Here is a 17,477-nt window from a genome sequence, read left to right as displayed (position 1 = left end):
CTCGACGCATACGTTGTCCTGGCCTTTCTCGTGCTTCAACTCGTGGGCGCGAAGTTCACTCGGGTAGGCAAAGCCTCGGCCGCACACGCTGCAGCTGGTGGATGAACAATCATCAGATAGATGTTATAATACAATTTATTGATGAAATTTGGATGCCATGTTCCATTTTTATTTCTGAACCCCGTTATCCTCACTATCGTCTTTGGGCAATCACATTGCACATAGAAACAAACAACCAGTTACTCTCACACTCACACCTAGGTACAATTGAGAGCACAAGGTGTCAAAGTCAAGGCCTGGGGGCCAAATCTGGCCCATCTCATCATTTTATTCGGCCCGTGAAAGCAAATCAAACTTGTGAAATTCCATGATGCTTGCTAAAGTCCGAACCAAATTTTCAAATTGTCCCATGTAAACCACAATAAGTCATTATTTTTTTACTTCAATTTTGAAAACTGATATTCGTTAACTCATTCATTGCCATTCCTGAATTTATTCAGGAATGGCAAAAAAACAAAAATTTCCACATTGCACATGTATGTTTGTAATGACAGCATTATGTGGACTTTTAGTTCAGGTTGCGTTTTTGCTTGCTTGGGTGCCAATAAAGCGCTGGCCAGACCTCTGGCAATATTTTTTACCTTCCATAGAGAGGCAGAATTTCCTTTTTTTCCATGTTAGCGCTTTGTTCCAGCTTCAGCTGTTGTGAAAGCACGATATAAACCAATATGTATGTATTGCATTGTATTTTGGACAGCTGCCCTCATTTCAAGCTCATATAACTTCAGACCCATATCATTTAGGATTTTTTCTGATGAAAGAAGATAGTCTAAGGTTTCTTATGCCGAATTGAAGGTTTATGTAGTCCTAAAACTCAATTTTCTGCGGGTCTTGGGATTCGAGTTACAATGACAAAAACCCTGGCACTGGAGTGGACACATTTTTGCACGTCTGGCAGTGAATGAGTTAATGTGTCGTGCGTTCTATATGTAATATGTGGAAAGGATTAAACATTCTTTGACTTTGACAACCTTGATTTAATCAGCCAACTATACATGCTTTTGGGATGTGGGAAGAAACCAGAGTATCCAGAGAAAACCCACGTAGGCCCGGGACGAACATGCAAATCAATGCGCGAATTGCTGGCCGCCACATGTGCCTTATTTTTACTTTATATTTCTGTATCAAATATGCATGTTGCATTTTTTGATCTTTTCTGTATTTTATTATATGATAAATAGTTGTTTTCATTGCAATGTATGAATGATAAAATGGGAGTAAACTTGATCTAGTTTTCGATCTCTGTTCCTTCCCTACGCGATCGGCGCCCCGACTTGACTGTAAACTCACCACTGACAAAATCAATCAAGTCGACGTGTACCTGTAAGGCTTGACGTCACTGTGCTGCATCATGTGCCTCTTCAGGTGGCTGGTCTGGGTGAAGGCCTTGTGGCACACCTGGCACTTGTGTGGCCTCATTCCCCGGTGGGTGAGCAGATGTGTATGCAGGTGGCTCAGCTGCTTGAAGAGCTTTCCGCACAGATGACACCCATGGGGCTTGATGCCCTTGTGCCCCAGGATGTGCGTGACCAGGTTGTACTTAGACGTGTACGACTTATCGCACATGCGGCACTTCCAGCGCTTCTGCTCGCCACCCACGTCAACGTAGTAGCTGTCGTCCACGTGGACGTCAAATGCGGGTTTGTCAACGCCGCTCGGGCGACCTCGCGGTGGCGCGTCACGAAGACGCTGCGCTGACCTGATGTCCTCCCTGGGCGGGAAGGGCATGACAGGGCCGGGCATAAAAAAGGGATACGGGATAAGGCTGTGGGGGAGAGCTGGGAAGTATGACGAGTGGATGAGAAAAGGAAGCGGCGGCCATATTGGAGGGGGACTGAAAGGCTCCCGTTTCACCTGAACGGGGGCGTCGATGGCGGCGGTTCTGCGGTGGAGATGGAGCCCGCTTAGCTCGATCATACCGCTCCCGGTGGGTGAGGTGTGGATGGGATGAGACGCGAAAGAGACATGGGAAAGATTGACAGTTTTGGCCACGCTGCTTTTCTCCTTTTCGCCGCTTTCACACCCGTCGGCGTCCATTTTGAATGGAGTCCTTTTGCGTTTTTGGGAGGCTTCTCTGTGGGTGTTACTTGGGCTCAGCGTGCGGAAGAGGTCAGGTGAACTTGGCAGTGGGCTGCCATTGTCTCCAGTGAGATATCTTGATGGGGAACAATTAGGGGCCTTGATAATGATAGGAGGGGGTCTCACATAGAACCTGCGCTGATTTGATTGACGAACATCTTCTCTGAATTGAGGACTTGTTGATGGTGGGAAATGGACTGCTTCCATTTTGAGCCCTGTCACCGGAAAATCAATGAATAATAAAATCAATTTCTTATATAAATTGTCTTATATGAATAAAATAATGCTTGATTATTGTATTATTGACTACAGTACTTTCCAGACTATAAAGTGCACCTTCAACGAATGACCTATTTTAAAACTTTTTCCATATATAAGGCGCATGGTCAGCTTTTGAAAAAAATGACCGTATTTTCCGGTGTATAAGGCGCACCCAAAAGCCCTGATTTTCTTCAAAAGATGACCTTGCGCCTTATACGCAGTTGCGCCTTATATCTTTAGTAATAATGAGTCACAACAGGTCTCACAACTACTGCCAGCAGGCAACGACTCCATTTAGAAGAAGTTGTACGTAACCTCAGTCTCTCCTGTAGCACCTTATAATGTGGTGTGCCTTATATTTTGAAAACTTTTATATACAGTAAAGTCTCGTTATATCGATATCGGTTATATCGATAGTACTGCTTATTACGATACTATTTCTATGAACTCAAGGAGAAAATTACATGCCCGCAGGATCGGATATATCGGTAGTCCGGTTATATCGATATTTTTTCAGACTCCCAAGAATATTGATATAACGACACTTTACTGTATTTATACATTAAATTTGGACAACTATTTTCATTCATTGAAGGTGCAATTTATAGTCCGGTGTGCCTTATATATGAAAAAAGTTTGAAAATATGTACACCATTCATTTGGGGTGCGCCTTATAGTCTGATGCCCCTTATACAGAAACATACGGTACATATTTTCAATTCACAACTATGTTGAGAATCTTACACTTCATAAATTCGTAAAAATTCTGTCTCCTGAAATTACGAATTAGGTCAAAGGATCACTGAACGCCTTTTTTCCTTGTCTCTGTTTTTGTAACAAGGTAAGAATTTCTTTTTTATTCCACTCATTCCCACACTTTTAACACTGAACATAAAGAGCCTCTCAATTTGATATTTAACGTAAAAAAGTAACAAAAAATAGAAAGCAGAATTTGTAATTGGACTTGTGAAGTAATTCAGATCCCCCTTCTATTTCATCTATAACCTAATTGCATTGTCTGTGTATCTCTCTCTATTGTTTCTCTTTATAATTGTATTTCATTTATTGTATTATATTTATGATTGTATTTTATTTATTATAGTACCTATGCTTGTCTGTGACTGTAAAGTGTCCTTGAGAGCTTTGAAAGGCGCTTAAAATGACATGTATTATTATTATTATTATTATTATTATTATTATTACAAATGGGCAAAATGTTTTTCTGAAACATAAGAGAATTGTCAGTAATAATATGCATTTTTTGAAAATCAGATGCATAACGATATTCATAATTTAAAAGTCTCAAAATTTTGAAAACAAAACGATTACACCAACGATTACGCCTCCTCAACTACACCAAAATAATATTTTGACAACACTGCACGATTCAATGCTGCTGTTGAAATCCTGATTATGGAGATCACTCTCGCTTACTCAATAACACATAAAAAAAATGGAATGCATTTTCAGTAGCATGCAGAGTCTAATTGTCGAACTGAGAACAAAAAGCAAGCAATTATTTTCTCTGTAGAGGCAGATTTGCCAAATCAGCTCCTGCGTCGGATCTCATCAGATCGTGCAGGTGCGCCTGATGTTGTGATCAACATGCAAAGGAGGCATGCATGACAACAAAAAGCAGCATTGTATACTGGTTCTTTCACCAGCAAATATAGGATCAGAATATTGGGGTTTTTTTTCAGTCAAATGTGTTCACGTGGGTAAATTAACTGTCTTGTATGAAGTGTCATTTAAAAATAGTAAATGTCGTCGACATGCCCCACAAACACTTGATTTAAAACAGAAGCCCCTCCTCATCCCTGCATGAGTCTACTCCAAAGTTTACATGTATGGCATACCTGCTTCGCTGTGATGCCGTGGCTCCGTGCGGCCGGCCGGCCGTTCTCCCTCCTGACAATGAGCGGCCCTTCCACGGATGAGCTTTTTTGGAGGGACTTAAGAAAGAGAACAGGAACAATCACTTTGTTCCCATTTTTCAGATGAGTACCTTCGGAGAGAAGGAAGGAAGGGAGGGGAGAGGAAGTCAACAAGTCGAGTGCCTTCCTGCAGAAAAATAAGGAAACACTAGATAGACATCTCTGTTTTTTGATGAAATAGGGATTTGGAGAGCTTTCGGAGGAATGCAGATGGAGGACCGGGTGGATGTTTAAAAAAAACAACAACAATGCACTTTGAATGCACAGTGGCATGCAAGTGTGGATGCACTGTCAAAACGAAGATGTGCACATGTGGACCATAAGGTCCACCTGCACAGATGAATTTAAAAAAACTATTTATATATCCCTCCAACATAGCTTGCAAATTCATTTTGACTCCAATTTTGTTGTGTTGGACGGTCAGTGTGACATTCTACAAACAAAATGACACCACGAGAGATATGATAAGAAATTCAAGTGAAGTGAAGTGACTGCCACTGAGTGGGAGTATAATACAGTAGAGCAGACTAACACTGAAGAGTTTTCACAGCTACTGTCAAGTGACTCCGTAAACTGCAGTAACACGAATCATAAATAATATATGCCTCTGAATCTCGTGATAGAGTTTCTCTGATAGTGCTTTTTTTTTAGTAATTTACTAACCCTTTCAGGAAGAGCAGTGGACAGCTCATCATCTTATCGTGTTAGAGGGAATCATGAAAGGGTTCATTATATTCCATCCGTCCACCCAACCAATTCCATTCATCCATCAATTCATTAATCCACCCAAATCCACCCATTCCATCCCTCATCCATTAATCCATTCATCCACCCAAATCCTTCCATCCATCCACCCAACCCATCCACCCAAATCCTTCCATCCATCCACCCAAATCCTTCCATCCATCCAACCAAATCCATCCATCCATACATCCACCTATACACCAAAAGTAATTCATCCATCCACCATCCATCCACCCATCCATCCATCATTCATCCATCCTAACCACCCATCCACCCAAATCCATCCACTCAAATCCATCCATCCACACGAATCCACCCACCCATCCATTCATTCATCCATCTATTCATCCACCTATTCACCAAAATTAATTCATCCATCCACCATCCATCCACCCAAATCCACCCATTCATCCATCCATCCATTATTCATCCATCCTAGCCACCCATCCACCCAAATCCATCCACTCAAATCCATCCATCCTCCCGAATCCACCCATCCACCCACCCATCCATTCATTCATCCATTCTACCCATCCATCCACCAAAATTAATGCATCAATCCACCATCCATCCACCCAAATCCACCCATTCATCCATCCATCCATCCATCATTCATCTATCCTAACCGCCCACCACTCAAATCCATCCATCCACCCGAATCCACCCATCCACCCACTCATTCATCCGTCCTACCTATCCATCCACCAAAATTAATTCATCCATCCACCATCCATCCAAATCCACCCATTCATCCATCCATCATCCATCCATCCATCCATCCATCCATCCATCCTAACCACCCACCACCCAAATCCATCCATCCACCCGAATCCACCCACCCACCCATCCATTCATTCATTCATCCTACCAATCCATCCATCGAAATCCACCCACCCATGCATCTATCCATCCATCCATCCATCCATCCATCCATCCATCCATCTTCTGCCGCTTATCCGGGGTCGGGTCGCGGGGGCAGCAGCTTCAGTAGGGAAGCCCAGACTTCCCTCTCCCCAGCCACTTCTTCCAGCTCGTCCTGGCGGATCCCGAGGCGTTCCCATGCCAGCTGGGAGACATAGTCTCTCCAGCGTGTTCTGGGTCGTCCCCGGGGTCTCCTGCCAGTGGGACATGCCCGGAACACCTCGCGAGGGAGACGTCCCGGGGGCATCCTAATCAGATGCCCGAGCCACCTCATCTGGCTCCTCTCGATGTGGAGGAGAAGCGGCTCGACTTTGAGCCCCTCCCGGATGACCGAGCTTCTCACCCTATCTCTAAGGGAGAGCCTGGACACCCGACGGAGAAAGCTCATTTCGGCCGCTTGCATCCGGGATCTCGTTCTTTCGGACACAACCCATAGCTCGTGACCATAGATGAGGGTTGGGACGTAGATCGACCGGTAGATTGAGAGCTTTGCTTTTTGGCTCAGCTCCTTCTTCACCACGACAGATCGGTACAAAGTCCGCATCACGGCAGACGCCGCACCGATCCGCCTGTCGACCTCTCGATCCCTTTCACCCTCACTCGTGAACAAGACACCCAGATACTTAAACTCCTCCACTTGAGGCAAAATCTCCTCCCCGACCCGGAGAGGGCACTCCACCCTTTTCCGACTGAGAACCATTGTCTCAGATTTGGAGGTGCTGATTCTCATCCCAGCGGCTTCACATTCGGCTGCGAAACGCTCCAGCGAGAGTTGGAGAGCTCCACGTGAAGGCCCCAACAGTACAACATCATCTGCAAAAAGCAGAGATGCTATACTGAGGCTACCAAAACGGAAACCTTCAACGCTTCGGCTGCGCCTAGAAATTCTGTCCATAAAGGTTATGAACAGAATCGGTGACAAAGGGCAGCCTTGGCGGAGCCCAACCCTCACTGGAAACGATTCCGACTTACTGCCGGCAATGCGAACCAGACTCTGACATCGGTCATATAGGGACCGAACGGCCCGTATCAGCCGCTCCTGTACCCCATACTCCCGAAGTACCCTCCACAGAACTCCACGAGGGACACGGTCAAACGCTTTCTCCAAGTCTACAAAACACATGTAGAGTGGTTGGGCGAATTCCCATGCGCCCTCGAGGACCCTGCTAAGGGTGTAGAGCTGGTCCACTGTTCCGCGGCTGGGACGAAAACCACACTGTTCCCATGCATCTATTAATAATAATATTAATAATATTAATAATAATTAATTATTATTATTATTATTATTATTATTATGCATTTCATTTATAAGCACCTTTCAAAACTCTCAAGGTCACTTTACAGTCACAGGATATGTTTTTCTGTGGGTGAGCATCCATCCATCCATCCATCCATCCATCCATCCACCAAATCCATCCATCCATTTTCTAAGGCCGGCATCTACAATCGAACCCTGCATCTTTTTGGTTTGGTAATTGAGTTGTTGTCATTTTTCAGAAACTGAAAAAAATACAAACAGAAAGCTACCAAGAGGAGGAAATGTGTGTTAAATTTAAACCATCATATTTTCAGGAACCAAATAAAAAATAGTTGCTTATTATTCAGAATAATTCTGAATAATAAGCAACAAATATATCCTCATGACATGAAAAGAGATGAGAATTTTGATTAGCGAAGTCACCGTGAAATATTGTTGGGGTCATTTGATGGGTTGATAAAAGTTTGTCACAGTGAAAGCGTTGTTGGCTAACTTAATCTGAATGAGACGGCTCGTGAGTGAGTCAACCGTGAGTAATTGAACTCATATCATTGAAAGAGGCAAACTATCCTTCGTGGTTTGCGGTTTGTCATTAGCTGTGTTAATTAGCTGATGAGGCCAATTAACCCCAAGACCCGGACAATGTGGGCTTCAATCCTTGCGAGAGATTAGCAAAATGATTAAAGGACAACCGACGCCACCGGACAAGTTATGTCCATAATGTATAATATCACTTCAAATGACTTCGACTGAGCATATTTTACAAAGATTCCACAGCATATAGCTATAGTTTACGTTTTAAGACTTGCGCTGAATATTTACTAAGTTTTGTTTTCGAGTTGATGACGATGCCCATGTGGCGTCACGTTTGGACCGCCCCTGACCGAGAAAGCGACACACAATGCATTTTGGGTACTTTGTTTGGTCTGAAAACTTCGTGTTGATGGCAAAATTAGAAGGAAAACACATAAATAACGCCATGGTGAATCGTTGTGTGTTGCACCAAGACAATATTTGATATTCGCTGACACAAATTCCCAGCTGACAAATCAACCCATTTCCAACGGAGCTTGGGCGCAATCTTCTGCATTTTTTGGGTGCTATATTGCTGTCATTGACGGCTCGAATTGATATGGGAGGACTCCTTGAATCAATTGCAAACATTTATGCTTTCCTTTTCAGAACTATTTGAATCATATTCATAACTGGATGAGTAACAAGAAAGCATCTTCTCTGAATCTGAAGCCATTGTTTTGATTCTCGATAAAAGGCAAGACGTCTTGGCGTGACGTCACGAACAAGGGTGTGGGACCTTCTGAAACTGACCATTTCCGGATTCATTTGAAGTCATTTTTATTGGTGTTTTTCATTTAACTAAAAATATCAGCCTGCCTGATTTGGGTATTTTAGATGCTATAAAACGTTTTTCTGATGTCAGTGGGAAACAAATAAAATGGTGCCGGTTGTCCTTCAAATGTAGTGTGTACAAACCTCATAGCACAGTAAGAATACTACAACCCAATTTAGTAACTGTCTTTCAAATGTGAAAAATATCCCTGATCAGTTAATAAATTTGCCTCAAGGAATATGGCGTTTACATACTATTTCGCAGATACTTGGAGGAGGAAATGGAAATAGATTAAAATAACATATGCACTGTGATTTATCAAGATTGCGTCTGTTTTTAATAAATTTTCATTGAAGGGGCAAAGTTAAAGAAATCAATATTTATTGAAAAATGGAATCACTTTCAACATTCAAAACACATTATTACATAACGAAATATTCAAGCTCAATAATACCTACTTGTGTTAAATTCCGCCAAATCATAGATGGTTTGTCCTGACTGCGCGCTCAACAAACTCTCGACTGACGCCCTCGCATTCACGCGCAAACAATACACGTGTACCGTCGCCGAGCACACAGACATAGGCTACCTGCAGTTGAAATTTGCATACTCGGCACGGCAGCCAATCAGAAGCCTGCTTCTCTCTTCCGGACTTTCGCAAGCTGTTAGTGTGTGTATATGTGTGTGTGTGGTAATGCAATTGTAGCTATGTAAAAATAGTGTAAAACTTTGTTTGGTCTGAAAACTTTGTGTTGATCCGTGTTGATGGTGAAATTAGAAGGAAAACACATAAATAACGCAATGGTGAATCGTTGTGTGTTGCACCAAGACTACTATTTGATACTAGTTGCCTCAAAATGACACGGAAGGACTTCTTTAATCGATTGCAAACATTTATGCTTTCCTCTTCAGAACTATTTGAATCATATTCATAACTGGAGGAGTAACAAGAAAGCATCTTCTCCGAATCTGAAGCCATTGTTTTGATTCTAGAGCAAGGCAAGACGTCTTGGCTGATGTCACGAACTGGGGGCGGGACCTTCTGAAAGTGGCCACTTCCTGTTTTAAATTGAAGTACTTTTTAGACACTTTAAGTCATTTTTATTGGTGTTTTGCATTTGAATAAAAATATCATACTGCGTGTTTTGGGTATTTTAGATGCTATAAAACGTTTTTCTGATGTCAGTTGGGAAACAAAAAAAATGGTGTCGGTTGTCCTTTAAAGGGCAACCGACGTCACTTTTTTGTTTCTTAACTGACATCAGAAAATCGTTTTATAGCATCTAAAATACCCAAAACACGCAGTATGATATTTTTATTCAAATGCAAAACACCAATAAAAATGACTTAAAGTGTCCAAAATCTGCAAAAAATTGAGCTGCGAATTGGCCATGTTCAGAAAGTCCCGCCCCCAGTTCGTGACGTCACGCCAAGACGTCTTGCATTGCTGGAGAATAAAAACAATGGCTTCAGATTGAGAGAATATGCTTTCTTGTTACACATCCAGTTATGAATATGATTCAAATAGTTCTGAAGAGGAAAGCATACGTTTGCAATCGATTAAAGTATTTATTCCGTGTCATTTCGAGGCAAACGGGCGGGGGGGGGGGGGGAATGTCTCACCCAAAAAGAGGCAATAAAATGGCCACCAAGCTGTGAGGAATGAATCAGCCCGTTTCCACAGGCTAATAAATTCTTCAATTGAGCTTGGACTCCCTCTGCTGGTGGCTTTTGGATGCAAAATAGGGTTTTCAAAAAAAAAAACAGTACAGCAAAATACATTGACGTGATGGAAGGACCGCTACAATGCGTCTTTTTTACGGTCAGGAGGCGGTCCTTTTCTGACGTCACGTGAGGACTCGTCACCAACTCAAAAACAAGACTTCCTGAATGTTCAGTGCGAGTCTTAAAACGTAAAATATAGCTATATGCGGTGGAATCTTATTAAAATATGCCCAGTAGAAGTCATTTGAAGCTATTTTACAAATTATGGACACAACTTGTCCGGAGACGTCGGTTGTCCTTTAAGTAGGTGCTGTGATTAAGTGATGCACCAGATGGGAAGGGGTCATTAGTTTGGCGCACATTAGATTTTTTTTCAAATTATGCTGTCTATGTTATATTCAAAACAATCTCAAGGCACACCGCCCAACATCATTATGTTTTATTATGTACATTCTGCCCTCTAGTGGAAAAGCAATTCAATTATTCCACTTGTCACTACAAGTCCAGCAATGTTCTGTCTCTGGCAGCTGTGTTGGAGCCTATCCAAGCTGATTTTGGCCAAGATGCAGGATACACTCCTGGAATGGAGACCAGGCCACTTGCACGGAGATTTCAATTTGGATTCGTCAATTGAGCGTGTGGAGTAACAAGTCTGAACGGTGAGGCAGTCATGCTAACCAGTGATCCACCGTATCAGCTGATGACATTATAGGGACGAAATAAACCATTGTCAAGTGAAGAAAGCAAAATTGGATGATTTCCTACCGCGCATTTGGTAATCTCTCACAATATTCTGGCCAAGTATGAATGAACTTGAAAGATGTGGCTCGATATTAATATAAAATCACGGGCGTCACCGTTGTACTTTCATCAAGTCCTTTTCTGTCCTCCTTATCATTTCACCTTGCTAACCTGTTTGACTCGTGGTCACGGCATGCACAGTCACGCACTGGAATGATTCATGAGGGAAACGGTGCTCCAGACCCATACTGACCTTTGACCTGATCGCCGGTCACTTCTGCCAGCCAACTACAAGCAAGTCATTAAGGAGCCCTAAGTGGTTTTTGGCTTTCTGCAGCACTCTTAAAAAGCGGTCCGGGGTGTATATAAATATGACATTGAAGAAGTAGACAAGCAGGTGGAAGCATCGAACTCAGACTTTGACTTGTCATTTAACAAAAGGTAAGACTATTATCTTTGTGTTTCTAGCATTGTACATTAACTATTGTTTCTTTTTTTTTCTTAGCAAAGATGAGAGGAACAGCTGTTTCCATGTGCTTGTTTTTCCTCCTGTCTGTATGCTCGGCATGCTACATTTCCAACTGTCCCATTGGAGGGAAACGCTCCATCATGGACGCCCCGTTGCGCAAGGTGAGCTCTTTGTTGTCAATCGCGATGACAAAAATGTAAATGGAAGATGGCAGCTGTATCACTGGGCACGGTGACACTAAGTGGGCGAATGTAATTTTTTTTTTTTTTTAATTCTAAAATGAATATGGAAAAGGCTTATGTCTCAAGTGGATCGTGATTTAAATCAAAGCTTATTTAGCCTCATGTAACATTCCAAACATATTGCTAAACAAATATTTAAACATTTCACAATGAAAGTTCAATTATTAATTTAATTTTGGAACTATTCTATACGAAGAGTAAAAGGATTTTGGAATATTTGGTCAAGCGTATGCACTAGCTATGTTAGCTGCCAGGCTTTGTTAGCCGCCAGGCTTGCTATGTTAGCTGCCGGGCTATCTGGAGAAGAAGAAACTTTGATATGTAATAAAGAAAAACATTGATATTAATTTCCTTTCTTGAGTTGTTAGTTTGAGCAACACACTACTTTATGATTGAAAATACGAGAATAGACTTACCTTGAGTCCACCATTTTAAATATTTGTGGTGATGCAGACATGCTAACTGCTAATTCAAGATGCTGCCTGGTTACAAGCCTTCGGTCGCACCTAAAACAAAAAGGCAAAGGATATTGACTAACAACTGCATCATTTACAGTTACATAAATCTGGATGAATCAATTTTATGTTTATCGTGTTACAGAAGTTTAATTAATGCAGTGGAAAACATGGTTAACCTCAGTTGTATTTAACTTCTAAGTGCAGTTGCAGTCTTTTAGAAACATTTATTTTCAAACACATATACAGATTGTAAAGATTTTTGATTTTTTTTAATGGGAACTGGGGGTCACTATATGCTAACACATCTTGTCAACATATACTAAAACACATTGGACATACACCGTGCTTCAACAAATACCTATTTCCTTTCAGTGCATGTCATGCGGCCCCGGGGATAGGGGCCGCTGCTTCGGTCCCAATATCTGTTGCGGTGACGGCTTTGGTTGCCTACTCGGCTCCCCGGAAAGTGCTCACTGCATGGAGGAGAGCTACCTGCTCACCCCCTGCCAGGCCGGGGGGAGATCCTGCGGATCTGAGGGCGGACACTGTGCCACATCAGGTCTCTGTTGCGATGCAGGTATGTCATACATAAAAAAAAAAAAATACAAAAGTTAGCGAGCGCCACCTTCAATACCTTCACACAGACAACAAGAAGAACGTGAAAACAAGAGAAAGGGACATACATCGGTCTTGAATCACAGGAGGATTTTTTTATGTGGTTCCTCCCAGTCAATCAGAAAATGGTACATACACAATACAATCAAAATTACAACTTTTGAATAACTTCAAAGTATTTTAACATTTGCATGTTAAAATACATTGCATATTATTTTGGACAGGAAACAGTTAAATGCTACCCATGAAAGTTAATACACACCTGTATTCAATAAGTATGTCACATATATTGTAATAATTTTTCATGCTTTTTATACTTTTGTATATTTTGCACTATGTATAGGTCTTTTTACGCTACTTTCTGTGCAATTGTACATTTCAGTCTCCTGACATTTTCATATCATAGAAGATCTTTTTTTATCTTGGACACACACCACCTTTCAATTTTGCTGCTGTAGATTGCACATTTCCGCATTGTGGGACTATTAAAGGCTTTCTGATTCTTATTCTGAAAAGTTAAATACATTTTTCAAAATATTTTTTCCAATTAATACAGTGTGAGAGTAATATATAGAATGTTATGCAAAAATGACAAAAAAAAAATTCTGTGACATAATTATTTCATACAGGCGTCTCTGTAAACTCTCAGTCGTACAGGAGTGGTCCGTCGATGAAAAGGTTTCTTCACCCGTCATCTGTACTTCTTTGAAGACGTCGGACATTTCACTTCTCATCTGAGAAGCTTCATCAGCGAGCTAAAATTTGCTGGTAGCTCTGACACCGCCACCTCTGGACATTAGGTGTATATATATATATATATATATATATATTTTTTGACTGACGAAGCTTGAGAAGAAGTGCAGATGACAGCTGAAGACACCTTTTCATCAATATTTAATACAGATGTGTATTAAAGGACAACCGACGTCTCCAGGCAAGTTGTGTCCATAATTTGTAAAATGGCTTCAAATGACTTCTACTGAGCGTATTTTACAAAGATTCCACCGTATATAGCTATATTTTACGTTTTAAGACTCACACTGAATATTCCGGAAGTCTTGTTTTTGAGTTGGTGACGAGTCCTCAACCTACGTCACTGAAGGAACGCCCCTAACCGAGAAAGCACATACCTTGCATCACCTCAATGCACTTTGTTTGGTCTGAAAATGTCGTGTTGATCCGTGTTGATGGCGAAATTAGAAGGAAAACACATAAATAACGCGATGGTGATTCGTTGTGTGTTGCGCCAAGACTTCCAGTGTATTTGACAAAACTTCCCAGGAGACAATTATCACGGAGCTTTGTCGCCATCTTCTGCCTTCTTTTGGGTACTGTGAGTACTCACGAGTTTTTCACTACATTTCTCTCCAGATGCATCAAAAGGAGCGGAATAAATTATTTAATCGATTGCAAACATGTATGCTTTTCTCTTCAGAACTACGTATTTGAATCGTATTCGTAACTGGATGAGTAACAAGAAAGCATCTTTTCCGAATCTGAAGCCATTGTTTTGATTCTCGAGCAAGGCAAGACGTCTTGGCGTGACACCACAAACAAGGGGGCGGGACCTTCTGAAACTGGCCACTTCCGGGTTCAATTTGAAGTAGTTTTTGGACACTTTAAGTCATTTTTATTGGTGTTTTGCATTTGAATAAAAATATCATACTGCGTGTTTTGGGTATTTTAGATGCTATAAAACGTTTTTCTGATGTCAGTTAGTAAACAAAAAAGTGATGTCGGTTGTCCATTAAGCTTCCTGTTAAATGGAATTCTTTGATTCGCCAAAAAAATGTTCATGGGTCATATTGACCCAGCACATGTAAAGGTATTTACATTTTTTCATATGGATCAAATTGAAACTGAATGTAACAGGTAGATAAACATATATTAATGCATTCATATTTTTTGTTGGCATTGTAGTTTGCAATTGTGTATAATCACACCATAACGTCTTGTTTTTGAATTGTTGCACTGGATCTGATTACATTGCGCAAGTCCCAATAACGTTGCATGTTGTATGTGCTTGAGGTGCATTTGTCTTGTGAAAAGGTTCACAGCGTAAAATGTTGACGGGAGGGGGTGGAAGCTGATAAGAACACAGAATGATTGCACTCGCCCCATAAAGTACTTTCCCCCTTGCCCTCATTCAAAGAGAGCTGCAGCGCAGACCAGTCGTGTCTCATGAATGAGGAGGCGGATGATCAAGTGGGCCAATACGACGGCGGCGACCCCGGTGACATCATCGTGAAGCTCCTCCATCTGGCCGCTCACGCAACCCCTCATCGATTCGCTCAATGAATTGACACCGAGGGGTGGAGGCCTGGGAGACCTTAAGTGCATATTATTAGTTGCCCCATTTTAGCCTCTTGTTGATATATTTTTATGTATGAAAATAGAGGATGGATAGTGACAGTCATCTGGCTGTCGTGTGTGTTGAAATAAAGTTTTGAGGAAGACTAAAATATTGTGTTTCTTGAATGTATTTAACCTTCATATTATGTTTTAAAAAAAATCATGTTGATTATGTTGTGGATCACTTTTATAAACATTCATGTACTTGAAAAGAGAGACAACATACAGTAAAGTCTCGTTATATCGATATCGGATATATCGATAGTCCCGGTTATATCGATACTATTTCTATGCACGCACGGAGAAAATTACATGCAAACAGGGTCGGATATATCGATAGTCCCGGTTATATCGATATTTTTTCGGACTCCCTTGAATATCGATATAACGAGACTTTACTGTAGTTTATATCCCATTGGGATATTTTAAAACTGTTTTGAAGACAGGAAAAAGAAAGGATCTCCAGTGCTTTAGTCAACACAAAAACGGAAACGGGTCAAACTGACCCGTAACATAATATGATAGTTAAGAGAAAAATGACTCCGAGATGTTTTCCGTTCGAGGCGGAGGTGAGGCTTGACCAATTTATACGGGGGCTGAAAATTGTAATCTTCAATAGATTTTAACTCATTCACTGTCATTCCCAAATGGATTTGGGAATTGAAAACATCGATGAGAAGGTTTCTTCAGCCGTCATCTGTACAAAAGTGAAGGTTTCGGACGTTTCGCCTCCTATCCAAGAGGCTTCGTCAGCGCTGACGAAGCCTCTTGGATAGGAGGCGAAACGTCCGAAACCTTCACTTTTGTACAGATGACGGCTGAAGAAACCTTCTCATCGATGGACCACTCCTGTACGACTGAGAGCTTACACAGACGAATTGAAAACATGTTGTGAAAATTCACCATTCCCGAATTTGTTTGAGTTTTTGGTTGTTTTTTTTCATGCTGCCGATAAAGCTGTGGTCAGACCTCTGACGATGTTCCCCCTCCCCCATTTCAAGCTCAGATAACTCCAGACCCATATAACTTAGGAATGAACTCTTTTTTTTTCAGATGAAAAAGTGTCTAATGTTTCTAAATGTTTATGTAGTCCTAAAACTTAACATTCTGTGGGTCCTGGAATTTGAGTGAAAATGACTAAAACCCTGGCACTGGAGTGGACATTTTTGCAAGTCTGGCAGTGAATTAGTTAAAATATCAGAAATAACCACCGGAGGGGCTACACACATTTAAAATCAATCACAGTAGGACCTGAGTGGAGATTCAAACCCACATATTCACCACCCTACCCAATCCGAAATCATATTTCGCCAAAAGACTGACTCCGTAAAAGCCTTATCACTGCCCTGCTCCGCCAAACACACAATCATATTTATCAGCTACCCATCTAGTCATTATCTCCTGCTAGTAAGAGGTCACCTTTGATCCACTTGTCTCCACTTTCATGACAAATCCTGCAGTTTTGAACAGGCCACATTTGACAATAAAAACGGCAACGTACGGAGCACTGTGCAACGCATCGATGGGGTATTATAGTATAGTATTGATCCACGGTTGATTGAATCTCACCACGGCGGGAGAAACATGGTCACGTCGCTTATCTGCATTAGTGACTTCATCACGGTGTAAAGTTCACACACGAGGAGGCACATTCATTATCTTGCCTACACCTCATGTGTTGACTCTTATTTGAGCTTGTGGAAATTTACTATGCAAAACCACCGTGATTTTTTTCCCACTCTCATCGACCCCAGAAATGCTCTCACGCACTACTAAAATGCTCTTGCAATAACTACGCCGGAACATACGGTAGTTTTTAAATATGATGTCAAAAATAATGACTGTTATTGTGGTGCACATGGGACAATTTGAAATTTTGGTTCGGACTGTAGAAAGCATCATGGAACTTGACATGCTTGATTTTCTTTCGCGGGCCGAATAAAATAACGTGGTCGGCCAGATTTGGCCCTCGGCCAAATCTGACTTTGACACACGTGCTCAATTGCATTACCGAAATGCTCTCACACTTACTACAGTTTTTTTTAACTCCGGTACAATTCCAAAATGCTTGGACATCATTCAGCGCTCTCACCTGTGTTATGGATATGGTCTCACGTGGTCATGTGACAGAAGCATTCTCATCACACCACTGAAACGGTCACACACCCATTGCCACACACGCCCAATCATCCATGCATCGCTACTTTTGAAAGACAAAATCTATCAATAAATACATAGATAAATACATAAATAAATACATAAATGTAAAA

General features: G+C 41.5%; 2 protein-coding genes across 2 annotated transcripts in view; one reads left to right on the top strand and one right to left on the bottom strand.

Annotated features, from left to right (window-relative positions):
- Positions 1 to 12,729, bottom strand: part of znf366 (zinc finger protein 366) — a 19,382-nt gene extending 6,653 nt beyond the window's left edge. The window contains exons 1-5 of the mRNA XM_088993899.1: positions 12,599 to 12,729; positions 12,199 to 12,288; positions 4,257 to 4,405; positions 1,382 to 2,354; positions 1 to 94 (exon numbers count right to left, since the gene is read on the bottom strand). The exon at positions 1 to 94 is cut by the window's left edge and continues 74 nt beyond it. Of these exons, the coding sequence (XP_088850025.1) occupies positions 1 to 94; positions 1,382 to 2,346 (1,059 nt within the window). The 5' untranslated portion in view covers positions 2,347 to 2,354; positions 4,257 to 4,405; positions 12,199 to 12,288; positions 12,599 to 12,729. The remainder of the gene's footprint in view (positions 95 to 1,381; positions 2,355 to 4,256; positions 4,406 to 12,198; positions 12,289 to 12,598) is intronic.
- LOC148898911 (isotocin-neurophysin IT 1-like) lies at positions 11,342 to 15,293 on the top strand. Its single transcript, XM_088993900.1, has 4 exons — positions 11,342 to 11,512; positions 11,577 to 11,701; positions 12,613 to 12,817; positions 15,008 to 15,293. The coding sequence occupies exons 2-4, from the start codon at positions 11,582 to 11,584 to the stop codon at positions 15,151 to 15,153; spliced, it is 471 nt and encodes a 156-aa protein (XP_088850026.1). The 5' UTR covers positions 11,342 to 11,512; positions 11,577 to 11,581; the 3' UTR covers positions 15,154 to 15,293.
- Positions 15,294 to 17,477: the final 2,184 nt, after the last annotated feature.

Source organism: Hippocampus bargibanti, linkage group LG04, assembly GCF_051943395.1.
Source record: "Hippocampus bargibanti isolate YZ-2025 linkage group LG04, ASM5194339v1, whole genome shotgun sequence".
Lineage (NCBI taxonomy): Eukaryota > Metazoa > Chordata > Actinopteri > Syngnathiformes > Syngnathidae > Hippocampus > Hippocampus bargibanti.
Note: the sequence above shows the minus strand (reverse complement) of the source record. Positions and strands in the feature narration are given on the sequence as shown.

Coding starts and splice junctions, on each gene's coding strand:
- LOC148898911 (XM_088993900.1), top strand. CDS start 11,582: ATGAGAGGAACAGCTGTTTCCATGTGCTTGTTTTTCCTCCTGTCTGTA. Junction 11,702..12,612: donor TGGACGCCCCGTTGCGCAAG/GTGAGCTCTTTG, acceptor ATTTCCTTTCAG/TGCATGTCATGCGGCCCCGG. Junction 12,818..15,007: donor AGGTCTCTGTTGCGATGCAG/GTATGTCATACA, acceptor CCTCATTCAAAG/AGAGCTGCAGCGCAGACCAG.